Here is a 13255-nt window from a genome sequence, read left to right on the forward strand (position 1 = left end):
AAATAAATATTTCCCCAAATGTAAAAAAAACCAACCCTCTACTGTTCAAAAGATTCTCTGTCAACAAAGCCACAGCAGTTCAGCCAAGTGGGATCAAATTCCACCTTCCTACTCAAGGCGGTCCGAGCAGGCTCGGCGGAGAGCAGCTGATCCGCTCCAAGGCACCGACCAACCATCGCTTAAGCAGACCAGGTTCCGCCACTGACGGCAGCCTTACCCGTCTTGCCCGAGGGAGGCCACGGATTGTCCCGCCTTCCCAGTGCAGAGTGGCTTGTCTGAGGCGCCTGCAAGCTAGCCTGATACAGCGACTCCAGCTCCGAAATCTCCTGCTCTGTGTCTTGATCCCACTGCGGGTGCTTCTGCAGGGCCTCCTCCGCAAAGGCTCCCAGGCCGGAGGCAGGGGGCAGCTGCCCAAGCACCGTCTGGCAGTCCTGCCGAGAACTGTAGTACCTCTGGACATTGTCTACCCAGCAGTCCACTGGCACGGAGGCCGCAAACCCAGTGGGATTCCTCTCTTTCGCCTGCCTCCTTTCTCCCTCGTGGTTGAGCCTCCCTTGGTGAACGTCAGGATCCGCAGCACTCGCTTTCCCCCTGTAGCACGGCTCTCCATCGTGCCAGCCAGGATGTTGAGAAACCGTATCGTGAACGCTAAAACAATCCGCAGCGCTCAGCTCTCCCCTCGCATCCAGGCACGTGTCCAAGCTGCCAGCGGGCCAGATCCCGTTCCTTAGGCTTCCAGTGCTTGGCTGCCTGGGTCCCAAGGAGGGAGGATTGCTAAAGGAGTCCGGCAATAACTGTGGGGCCCTCTGATCGTGACAGAGAGCCACCGTTCTTTCTTTCTCGTGAGCCCTTTCCCTTTCCTGCATGCGCTGAAACTGTTCTGCGAGGGAACGAACGCGCCCCTTCGCGGCGACTGCCTCAGACTCCCAAGGGTTCCCGTTCACTGCTTTCTCCGGCGAGTGATGTAAACTCTCGTGGCTTATTGCTTGGAGGGGCCTCCTTGCAGTCTGTGATGGGCAAGGAGGAGGCGGAGGGAGGGAAGGAGAACCTGGGGGGATGGCAGGACAGGCCCCTTCGGGAACTGCACCTGGCCACTCTGGGAAGCCTGAGGGTTTGAAGCATGGGCCGCGGAGGCCTTTCTTATCAGACGGGACGTGCGCTGGGTGCGAAGGAGGGAAGAGGACAGGCAAAGATCCAGAGTTTGCCATGTTAAATTTCATTTTGCAATGAGGAGTGAGAGATGATGTTACGTCACGAGCTTCTTCGAACCTACTGCAATCTTTGTTGCCTCGGAGACCATTGGTGGAGGCTCCCTCCAGCGCCCCACCACAGCGGGCTCCATTCTCACTTGGTCCGGATCTGCCACTCACCCCAGGTCTACAGGGAAAGGGGGCAGCCCAGTCACTGAAACCAGAAGAAGCCGCCTGGACATTCAGAGAGGCCTTGGGTGAGGGGCTCCTTTCAGGAGTGGGTGGGGGGAAAGATTCAGGATAGGATGACTGCAATTCATGATGGGGAGCAGGTGGATGGAGGTGAGAACTGGACCCAAGTTCAGCTTCTCTGCTGGGCTCCAGTTGCATCTTCTGGCTCAGCAGTACTTGGAGCGGGCCAGCCGGTTCACTGGAACACACAGAAAATCACCGTCAATTAACTGGGAGATTCCTAAAAGGAAGAAAAGGCAACACAAGAGTCTGAAACCCCACCCGTTTCATCCACCTTAACTCAGCTTTAGCAAATCCATCCTTGGCTAATTTGTTTTTTTTTAATTGGGGAGAGGGGAGAGGTCACCCACTTGAGCAATGACCTTCACTCTTTTGGACTTGAGGTGCCACCGAAGGAAGGTCTTTCTCACCCATCCCTGGGAAGAAACGCTCCACGTGAGGTCGGTTCAGATGCGCCGTGAAACACAGAGCAGCACACCTGAAGGTTTCTACAAGAAGGACGTTTGAGGCCAGAGAAGCCGAAGCTCTCAAAGTTTGCATTTTAAAGCAGACCAGGGGTGGAGGAAGCCTCCTCAGAGGCTCGAGGGAAAACCTCCCGCCCTTCCGAGGACTGCCACCTGCCCTCCCAGTTACTCCAAAGGAGAATATGGCCGGACTCTTCATTTTTTATTTGCAAATCCCAGAGAAAAGTCCACACGATCATGCAGAAGGTTGTTTCAATAAATACGGGATGGGGACAAATCTGACCTCGGAGCAGGCCATAACCACAGTCTTAACGCTCTCCGGCTCAGTTACTCACTGCGCTGCTAACACGTTGGTCTAAAATAGCATTTTTAATTTAGCCAGAGAATTTATTTAACAGAGATAATCTACGAAATATAATATGTATAATATTATGGGATTTGGAGTGGGGGGTGGTAGCATATTTTTAAACTCTGCAACTTTCAAAATTATGAGTTTCACCTCACAGCATAGAACTAAAGAGAGTTCAAGATGTCACAACTCAGTTACAGGAAATAAAAACCCAGAACTCTGAACTACAACCAAGGCAATGATATTTAAAAAGAGGAGATTCCTCCTGTTTAAATGAGGGGTCACAATTCCCATGGGAGAGCAACAGGAGAGAAGGAAGGAGAAATATTGGGTTGGTTTCAAAGTAATGCATTTCTTTCACCGACAAGTACAGGGGAACAAAAACTAAAAATGGAATTTGACTTTCAGGCCATCTTCCACCTAAATTTCAAAAGGGATACAAGTAGGGTTGCCAACAATCTGGAGACCAAAATGTCCCGCCCCTTTAACAGAGGCTTGATGGGATGTTGTAGAGCAGGTGATGTGATTTACTCCCATGCCATGAAAAGCTTTCCCCTGCCCATTTCCACACATGAAGCCTTTATCGAAGGGGCAGTTTCTTCTCCAGATAGTTGGGAACCCTGCATGAAACAGGCACAGAACGATATTGCATGAAGCTGAAGAAAGAAAGTCTGAGCTCTGCCCTCTTCTTGGATGGAACCAGAGTGACGAGGAGGACGCTCTACTTCACAATATCTTCTACCACCACCACAAACTTTTTTTTTTTTTAAACTGTGGGACATTCGTCTTCTCCAAGATACATTGGAATTTGGCCTGGAGTAGAAATATACTCTAGAATACAATTAATATAAGTCTTTTTCAGAGTGGTGCCGAATTGAGATCCATTTCATTCAGTGTTGTTAGACAGCTGCCCCCTCCTGGCTCAGAACCGGTCATTCAGAAGGTTGGCAGTCTGTCCAGGACTGAAGCGCACATCTACCAACCAGGAGTATGAGAGACTGACACCCACACTTGTTTTAAACGGGAGGTCGGTGGTTGTCCCCCCCCCCAAATTCTAATGAGAAGGGGACAGGATGAGACCTGCTGGGGGCGTGGAGGGGGGGTTTGCTGGGCTGCAGCCTCCCCCCTCCCCGGGCAGCAACTACAGGGAGGTCATCTTGATAGCTTCAGAGTTTGCTTCCAGATTCCTCAATAGGAAGACCTTCCTTCACTTTAGATGGTGGATACAATTTTTGGGATCATCAAACCAATTCCTAATCCCGCTTCTACTGACAACTTCCTCTTTTTGTCTTCTCTTTATAAACTGTAGCATAACCTATCGTTTTCCCTTTGCAATACAGAAAATCAGCTTGGATTGACAAACCAGAATTAAATTCAGTTAATGGCCTTTCTGAACAGGAACTTCCTTGCAAAATAAACGCCCAGCCCTGGTTTCTCAAGTGGTGGTGGTGGTGATGATGGTGGGTCAAGCGGCGTGTCTCCCAGCTAGTGGGTCAGTTGAAGGGAACCGGTTTTTCTCCAGAACTGAAGCTGCAAATGTGTGGTTGGGAAAATGCAAGTCCCCCACCCCCGTCAGCGCCCAAACAGCCCAGGCGCCTCAGAGCTGGGGAGCTAATGGACCTGGATTTTTTTTTGGGGGGGAGCACCAAGGAAGGCTAGATGTGTTATGTGGAGGCAGGACAATGGCAAACCACTGCTGCTCCTCTCTTGCCTCGAGCGCCCCACGGCCCCCCGGGGGTTGCGGAGTGTCAGTGGCGACTCAACAGCATCTCCCCCCCTCCTCCTCCGGGTTCTCGGTGTGCTGGAGCTAGGGTTGCCAGGCGCCTGCCCTGGCCACCAGCGGGGGAGGGAGGGGACCTCACCAGGCTTACAAGGAGGCCTAGGCCTCGACGGCACTTGTGTGATGATGTCACACTTCAGGAAGTGATATCATCACATGCCAACAATGAGGGAGATGCTCTGGTATTTGGGCAAAAGCTCTAGTGTGTGTGTTAAGTGCCGTCAAGTTGCTCCCAACTCATGGCGACCCCTATGTATCAATGTCCTCCAAAATGTCCTGCCTCTGGCAGCCTCTGCTCAGGTCGTGTAAATTGAGCTACTATAGAAAGCTCTATAGTAGAAGCTGGTTTTGCCATAGAGTTTTCCCCAAATATCAGAGCATCTCCCCCTGTCATCGCCTGTGTGATGATGTCACTTCTGGAAGTGATGTCATCACGCAGGCCATGTTGAGGCCTCAGCCTCATTTTAAGCCTGGTAAGACACCCAGCCAGCTGGATGGCGTGGGGGGAGAGGGCCCAAAGCAGGGGATCCCCACCCCTGGCGGGGGTCTGGCAATCCCAGCTGAAGCTGTAGTAGTCAGGTGATGCCCGCCCGTGGGGTAGCTGCCAGAAGACATGACACTGAGCCAGCCCCTGTGCTCCTCACACCCTGACGGGTCAAAGCAGAGCGAGAGAGCTGGGCGAAAACTGGCACCCACCTGGGCCAATGCAGGAGGGGGTGCTCACACAGCCTTTAGAACAGGGGTGTCAAACGTGCGGCCTGCAGGCCGAATCCGGCCCCCGGAGGGCTTTTATTCGGCCCGCGGAGCCGAGGAATCTAGTCCCCCTTCCCCCGGCCTTTTCTGGGCTTCCTGGGGCCCGTGCCTGGCCGGGGAGGGAGTGGGGAAGGCTTCTGCCCAATCACGCCGAGGCCCTCCCGCAGTTGCGCTGGGCCGTGGGACCGCTGGCGCGCCCGGGGGGTGGGGTGGAGGCCCTCCCGCAGTCGTGCTGGACCGTGGGGTTGCTTGCGTGCCGGGGGTGGTGGGGTGGAGGCCCTCCCGCGGTCGCACTGGGCCGAGTGCCTGGGGGTGGGGTGGAGGCCCTCCCACAGGCGCACTGGGCCGGGGGGCCGCTGGTGTGCGTGGGGGTGGGGTGGAGGCCCTCCCGCTGTCGCGTGGCCACTAGCACGCCTGGGGGTCGGGTGGAAGCCCTCCCGTGGTCGCGTTGGGCCGCTAGCATGTTTGGGTGTGTGGGGGGAAGGCTTTTCTCTTTTCTTCCTTTTTCTGTCCCCCTCTCCCCTTTTCTTTCTTTCTTTCTCCCCATCCCTCCCTCCCTTATGTATGTATGTATGTATGTATGTATGTATGTATGTGCGCATGGCCCGGCCCGACCAAGTGACATTTTAGTCATATCCGGCCCCCCCCCAACAAATGAGTTCGACACCCCTGCTTTAGAACCCTGGCACCAGGGCCCTCTGGAAAGCATCGGCAAGGCTCCGCCCTCTTCTCGCAGAATTACCTACTGATTGTACACTATTGGGGGCTTTTTGTAAATCTCCCCCTCTACGGCACTCGAGTGCTCTCCCCCCGCCGCCCCCCCACCCGCCCCACAGCCCTTTGGCAATCAGGGCCGCCCGTTCCCCAGAGCTGTGATCCATGCAGCAGGGGGGCTCTGGATGGCGGCTGGCACTATTTCACAGCTGCCATCAGGACCACGGGGCTCCTGTTTTTTGGAGAGGCCCACAACCCCCTCCACGAGGAGAGTAATGACACGCGTCAGGGTCAAACAAACCGGGGCACCCCCAGCTCCCTCCTGCTTTCCAGCTCCGGCCTCATTCCGGTCCAGAGCAGGGCAAACATCCCGCGTCTACCTGGTCGACTGGGTCAGGGGGCCCCCTTGCGGCGGGTGGCCCGTGGGCGGCGGCTGTGCTGGCTGCCGGTGCTGCATGCGATCCTGGAGGCTCCGTGCTTTTCGGATACAGATTTGCAGCTTCTTATCGACTAGGGCTCTGGTGTGAGTGCTAGAGCCGGCACCATGCATGGCAAGTCTTAGTTTAGCTAAAAAGCAAAAGAAAACATAGCAGAAACAAAAAACAAACCTGGAGGGTGGGGGAGAGAAAAACCAAAAGATGCTGCAGGAACATAAAAAGAAAAATGGAACATGCAAATGCCGCCACAGAAGAGTTCACAAGGATGCATCCGTTCCCATTAATGCACATTGTTAGCTATGTGTCCAAACAGGTTAATCAGAACTGAAACGAAGTGACGTTGAACACAAATTGTAATTCTTTTTTTCTTTTTTTAGGCAACCCCCCCCCCCGCCCAGGTAGCATGGGTTCCACTCCAGCCCTCACACCACCAACTGGTCATTCTCCAGTGGTCATCCTTACCCCCAAACAGGGTTGTCAATCTGATCGGGAGAGGAATTCTAAAGACCCAGCCAGTTGGGACACCTGCTAGCAGAAGCCTGGATGAAGAAGCTGGTGCTGGGCTGTCGGGTTTGCCTGAACCCGGAAGCGTCTCTCAAAGCCACACAGCCGTGATGCCCGAAGCCCCACTGGTCTGCAACCTTGCTCGCTAGCAAGAAGGCGATGGAGGAGGGGGGGAGGGAGAGCCAACCAATCAAAAAAGTGTCAAAATAAAGAAACGCAGCAGCAAGTATTCCCAAAAAGTCACAGCACACATTTTAAACTTCTCAAAAAGCTGGGGTCTCCTCTTCTTCTTCCCCCTGAGATTTAAAGGAGTAGAGCAGACACATTTTTTTTGGTAGGCCAGCTTCTCTTCCCCTTTCTACAAGCTGCACTTGGGGAGTTTTACACCCTTTAAATGGGGGGGGGGACTGTGCACCGAGGGCTGGACAGCAGGAGGGAGGAAAACTTACCAGGCAAAAGAGCTGACCAGAGGAGCCCCTCCGAGCCGTCACTGTCTGTGGCCACCTAGTGCGCAAGGAGAGCCCGTGACGGTGGGGGCTCACCAAGAAGCGGCCACCCCGAGGCCTGTCTGTGCCAGCCAGTCCAGCGCTACAGCGGGTGGCGTTAGTCAGTGGTGGGAAGCAGTGGAAGTGGTTAAGGGTTACTTACATATCGCCTCGTTACAGAGAGCCAAAGCCGCAGCGCAGTCGCCCTTCTGCTCCTGGCGCAGGGATTCCTCCAGGGCCGCCTCTGCCTCCTGCACAGACTGCTCTGGGCCCTCCGTCCTCCCTGCAAGTGGGCAGGCAGCACGCTTCAATCCACAGCCCCTCTTTCGGGGCCTCCTGCCCCCTCGGCCTCAGCCCATAGCTGCTTCCGTTCTGCAGCATTTAAAACAGCAGCCCTCAAATCCAGAGCCCTGGCGGGGGTGCAAACTACCATCAAGTCGCCGCCGACTTATGGCAACCCCAAAAGCAGCCGATGCCGCAACAGCCCTGAGCCAGAGGCCCCGTGGGTGAGCACAAGAGCAGGGGGCTGCTCACACTTCCAGCGACAAAATGGGACAGGACTGCTGGCATTTATTGGCCCTGCTGTTTGACCAGGGCCCTCACAAGAGCCAGTGAGAAGGAGAGGTTCAATTAACAGTGAAGGATCATAAACCAGGGCTCACTCTGTTTTATTCTCTGGGTAAAGTTATTTCTTGGAGGGCAAAATCCTCAAAATAACTTCAGCAGGAGGAAGGAAAGACTGAGGATCTCAAGGTCACACAAATCACACCATGACCGAAGCCATTACACCATACACTATGGAGAAGAGTTGGTTTTGATACCCGCTTTTCTATACCGAAAGGAGTCCCAAAGAGGCTTACGATCACCTTCCCTACCCACCCGCACAAGAGGCACCTTGTGAGGAAGGTGGGGCTGAGTTCTGAGTGACCAGCCCAAGGTCACCCAGTAGGTTGCATGTGGAGGAGTGGGGGAATCAAACCCGGTTCTCCAGATTAGAGTCCACCACTCTTAACCACTACACCATGCCGCTCTTAACCACTTAACCACTACACCACCAGATGAACACCATCTCTGGAAGCATTTTCTATTTTTCTCCCTCACATGGCAAAAACATGTGTTCTTCACAGAATTTAGATTCTGGAGCATTTTGAACCTTCAGGATTTCCTTTGTGTGGGATTTTTTTTTGGTAAGCATGACTAACAGAGTCTGGGGTAATGTAATCTGCTACAGAAGGTATCACTTTAGCTGCAAAACCAGAAGGGTGAGAAGGTGCCCCCCCGCAGGAAAAAGGGTAGACCTTTATAGGCCAGCCCCCTCCACCCTGGCACCGCACATTACCCTGGTTCTGCAGCTCATCCAGGTCCATGAACCGGCTGGGGCGGGGATTGAAGCCCACGGCGGCCTCCATCTCCTTCTCCCGCTTCCGCAGGAGTTCCTGCTCCAGGGCCCTCCTGGACACCTCTTCTTGCAACTCATCGAGTTCGCTCTTGGAGGAAACGAGCACCTCCCCGCCTGGGGAGAAACAGACATGTCAAAACCACCATAGGATGTTTAGTTAGAACTATTTTTTCTAGACACCCCCACCCCCAGTAGCAGATTAGCTACCTGACACAGATGTTCAAGAACATTATCAGAGGTACAGCCCTGCTGCTTCCATCTGCTGTGTGCACCTCTTCCCCATAATCTCATGAGTTCCCCAGACAATCCCAGCCCCCATCTACGCTCTTTCAAACCAATCTTCACAGCCGTGAAAGCTAGAAACTGGCTCTTAAGAAAAGCCAAGACACACACAAAAAAGGAGTCTTGTGACACAAACACTAAGAAACTAGGACTAGTAACATTTTATTTCAGCAAAAGCCCTCAAGGACTAGAGCCCGCTTCTGCAGATGGACTCCTATTACCAAACTGTAGGGTCACTCCCAAGGGCTGTGCTTCACCCGCACAACAGTCAGCCACCTTGGGGAGGGGCCATGGCTCAGTGGTAGAGCATCTGCTTCGCATGCGGAAGGTCCCAGGTTCAATCCTGATAGCTATGATTAAATATTTGAAGGGATGTCATGTGGATGAGGGAACTAGCTTGTTCTCTGTTGCTCTAGAGACTAGGACATGGAGCAATGGATTTAAACTAAGAGAAAAGCGATTCCACCTAAACATTAGGAAAAACTTCCTGATGGTGAGGGCGGTTAGACGGTGGAATGTGCTGTCTCAGAGGGTGGTGGAGTCCCCGCCTTAGGAGGTCTTTAAGCAGAGGCTGGATGGCAATCTGTTGGGACTGCTTCGATTGTGGGATCCTGCATGGTAGGGGGTTGGACTGGATGGCCCTTGTGGTCTCTTCCAACCTTGTGAACTTGTGAATCCCCAGCATCTCCAGTTAAAGGGACTAGGCAAGTAGGTGATGGGAAAGACCCTTTTCTGCCTGAGACCCTGGAGAGCCGCTGCGGGTCTGAGTGGACAATATTGACTTTGAGGGACCAAGGGTCTGATTCAGTAGAAGGCAGCTTCGTGTGTTCATGTGTGTGTTCACCTTGGAGGCGTTCGTGCTGAAGGGTGGCCAAGGGTGCGTGCTAAGAGCGGTCAAGTCACAGCCGACTTATAGCAACCCTATAGAGTTTTCAAGGCAAGAGATGAACAGAAGTGATTTGTCATTGCCTGCCTGCCTGCATGCATGTGTGAGAAGTGCAGTCAAGTCGCTTCCTACTCATGGCGACCCTATGAATCCATGTCCTCCAAAATGTCATGTAGTTGGCAGCCTTGCTCAGGTCTTGCAAGCTGAAGGAAGTGGCTTCCTTTATTGAGTCAGTCCACCTCGTGTTGGGTCTTCCTCTTTTCCTGCTGCCTTCCATTTTTCCTAGCATGACTGTCTTTTCCACTGACTCTTGCCTTCTCATGTGACCAAAATACGATAGCCACAGTTTGGTCATTTTCGCTTCTATGCCCCTGGACTTCCTTGGTGATCTCTCATCCAAGTACTAACCCAGGGCCAACCCTGCTTAGCTTCTGAGACTAGATCAGGCTAGCCTGGGCCACCCACTGGGATAGAAATGCTGCAATAAAGAAATAAGTTAAGAAAACAGAGGAATACACACAATGCTCGGAGTCAGTTACCGAAAGAATGTCTGCCGATGCCTTTTCCTGCTTTTATGAAAATGGAAGAGCCAGAAGACAGAGGAGCTCACACAACTAGTTTATGGTCCAGGACTGCCAGTCTGAGATGGAAATAGGCCTTCCTTACCATTGGAGTGCTTGCTCTTTGCCCAGCAACTAGGAGATGAAGCTGACTCTACTTCCAAGATGCTGCTGCTGTGGGATTTAGGGATATTACGCCATGCAGGAACAAAAGCACCAGGTCGCTTCATGTGAGAATCCCTTTTGAAAGGAAGAAAACGTTTATTCCAGCATGAAACACACAACCTTTGAGTTTGAAGAAGAGAGAGGAGGATCCCTGCAGTTTTTCTAGGACTCGCTGATACATACATACTTACATACATATATGAATGATCCATATATATGTAGCTGCTGTATGTCTTACTCTTAATTTTTCATCCACATTTACAGAATAGGTATGCAAGACTGCGCACTCACTCTCCCCTTGGGCTCAAATCCACCACCATCCCCACGCCCGGTCCTTAATACCTTTAATATCTACACCAGTCTCAGCTATGGTTAATGCTAACCAAGGCCCCTGTTTAAAAAACAGCTCTGAGCCAGCTTCGAACCTTCGCCTTAAATCTAGCTGGTCAGAGCAAATTCTGGGTAACCTGAACTGTGGTTACAAGTCTCTGGTTAAGGCTAGTAAAGGGGATTTTGTGTGGGAGCAGTGAGCACGTCGTCGTCCCACAGATGTCACCCATGATGAGTGGGACCCCTTTAACATGATGAGGGGGATTCTATGAACCCGAAGAAGAAAAAAGAAGAGTTGGTTTTTTATATGCCGACTTTCTCTACCACTTAAGGGAGAATCAAACAAGCTTACAATTGCCTTCCCTCCCCCTCCCCACAACAGACACCCTGTGAGGTAGGTGGGACTGAGAGAGCTGTGAGTAACCCAAGATCACCTAGCTGGCTTCATGTGGAGGAGTGGGGAATCAACCCGGTTCTCTAGATCAGAGTCCACCGCTCCAAACCACCGCTCTTAACCACTACACCACGCTGGCTCTCTGGTCCACTTGCAGCTGAGTCTTCCTCTGGAGTGAGATGCCATGCTCCCACGGAAAAGGCACTTTGCGCTGGAGGAGGCTCCGCTACGAGTGGAATTGCTGAACTGGATCCAGCCGTTTGTCTCCTGTGACCCTCAGCCGAGTACCTCAAACGCTGTCTCCAGTCCATGGCAAACGCACAGTCTGAAGGCTTAGAACTGCCTCCTAACAGGCAACGTGCTTATGGTTGATGGGGGAGCAACCCCAGGCATTTACAAAGGGTAAGGTTAGTCCATCTATGCAGCCTTGAAGCTCACTGTTAACAAGGGTCCTCTACCAGCTGCGCCTAGTTCGCCAACTCTCTTCCCTCTTAGGCTCAGCCAGATTGGCCACACTGATCAATGCTTCTGTAGCCTCACGGTTGGGTGGGTGAGTGGACATCGACCCCTTCATTGACCCTGGTGGTCCCTTCCAACACGTATGATTCTATGACCAGAGCTTTTCAGCTGCGGCTCCCACTCTGTGGAAAGGGCTTCCTGAAGCAGTTGGGGAGGTCCTCTAGTCACAGACCTTCAGGAGGTGCAGTGAGACCTGTTTAGTTTTTCGGAGCTTTTCATGGGCTACGAGTAGCAGGCATCTTGGGGGGGGGGGTGTTATTTTATTTTGGTTTTAACTAGCAATGTTTTAATTCCTTTCCTTAAGTATTACTGTAAGCTGTCTTGACCCGAGAGGAAAGGTGGAGTAAAAATATTTTAATTAATAAATACAACGGAAAACTAAAAATTGCCATGCCAATTTTACAAGTAAGTGGGGTCTACATGACAAACAGGTGCAGAGGCTGAGTATTGGGGAGGGGCTGTGGGCTCAGTGGCAGAGCCTCTGCTTGGCATGCAGGAGGTCCCAGGCTCAATCCCCAGCGGCATCTCCAGTTAAAGGGACTAGGCAGGTAGGTGATGGGAAAGACCCTTTTCTGCCTGAGACTCTGGAGAGCTGCTGCCGGTCTGAGTAGACCAATATCAACTTTGAGGTCTGATGGTCTGATTCAGTATAAGGCAGCTTCATGTGTTCAGAGCCAGGTGCCTGAGCATGAGGCCCAAGAACAGGGACTTCAGAGCTGCAAGAACCCAGCCAGTCTGATCGAGTGATGAAGCTTACTGGATCAAGGGAATGCTGTCGATGTCACTGACCTGGATTTCAGTAAAGCTTTTACAGGGCTCCCCATGATGTTCTGATGGGTAAACTGCAGAACTGTGGACTGGACTCTAGGATAGTGAGGTGGGTAGAGGACTGGTTGGAGAACAGCACCAAAAGAGTAGTTGTCAATGGCATTTCATCTGAATGGATAGAGATGTCCAGTGGGATGCCACAGGGTTCGGTTCTGGGCCAGGTACTTTTCAATAGTTTTATAAATGATCTGGATGAGGTTGTGGAGGGACTACTCATTAAATTTGCAGATGACACCAAATTGGGATGAGCAGCGAACACCCCAGAAGATAGAGTCAGAATCCAATGAGAGCTGAGCAGACTGGAAAAGTGGGCGGATGTGAACAAGATGCAATTTAACAAAGGATAAGTGCCGAGTTCTACATCTGGGTAATAGAAGAAGAAGAGTTGGTTTTTATATGCTGACTTTCTCTACCACTTAAGGGAGACTCAAACTGGCTTACAATCACCTTCCCTTCCCCTCCCCACAACAGACACCCTGTGGGGTAGGTGGGGCTGAGAGAGCTCTAACAGAGCTGTAACTTGCCCAAGGTCACCCAGCTGGCTTCGTGTCTAGGAGTGGGGAGACAAATCCAGTTCACCAGATGAGCGTCCACCGCTCATTTGGAGGAGTGTGGAATCATACCCGGTTCTCCAGAACATCACTCCAAACCACCGCTCTTAATCACTACACCACGCTGGTGAGAAGCATGCATACTGGTGGACCGTAAGTTAAATATCAGCAGCCAGTGTGATGCAGCGAACAAAAAGGCTAATGTAATCTTGGTGTATCCAAAGAGGCATAACATCCAAATCGCAAGATGTCCTAGTCCCACTGTACACAGCATTGGTCAGGGTGCACCTGGAGTACTGTGTGCAGTTCTGGAGGCCTCACTTAAAAAAGGATGTGGAAAGAATGGAGCAGGTGCAGAGGAGAGTGATGAGGATGATCCGGGGCCTGGAGACCAAGCCCTACGATGAAAGGCT

At 52.3% G+C, this 13255-nt stretch overlaps 1 protein-coding gene across 1 annotated transcript in view; it reads right to left on the bottom strand.

The window, feature by feature from the left end:
* The window catches only part of USP54 (ubiquitin specific peptidase 54), a 56263-nt gene that overhangs the window by 9874 nt on the left and 33134 nt on the right, over positions 1-13255 (bottom strand). Inside the window, exons 14-18 of the mRNA XM_056848102.1 lie at positions 10162-10295; positions 8268-8441; positions 7092-7211; positions 5883-6069; positions 218-1620 (exon numbers count right to left, since the gene is read on the bottom strand). Coding sequence (XP_056704080.1) covers positions 218-1620; positions 5883-6069; positions 7092-7211; positions 8268-8441; positions 10162-10295 — 2018 coding nt within the window. The remainder of the gene's footprint in view (positions 1-217; positions 1621-5882; positions 6070-7091; positions 7212-8267; positions 8442-10161; positions 10296-13255) is intronic.

The sequence above is a fragment of the Euleptes europaea genome, chromosome 4, assembly GCF_029931775.1.
Source record: "Euleptes europaea isolate rEulEur1 chromosome 4, rEulEur1.hap1, whole genome shotgun sequence".
Classification (NCBI taxonomy): domain Eukaryota; kingdom Metazoa; phylum Chordata; class Lepidosauria; order Squamata; family Sphaerodactylidae; genus Euleptes; species Euleptes europaea.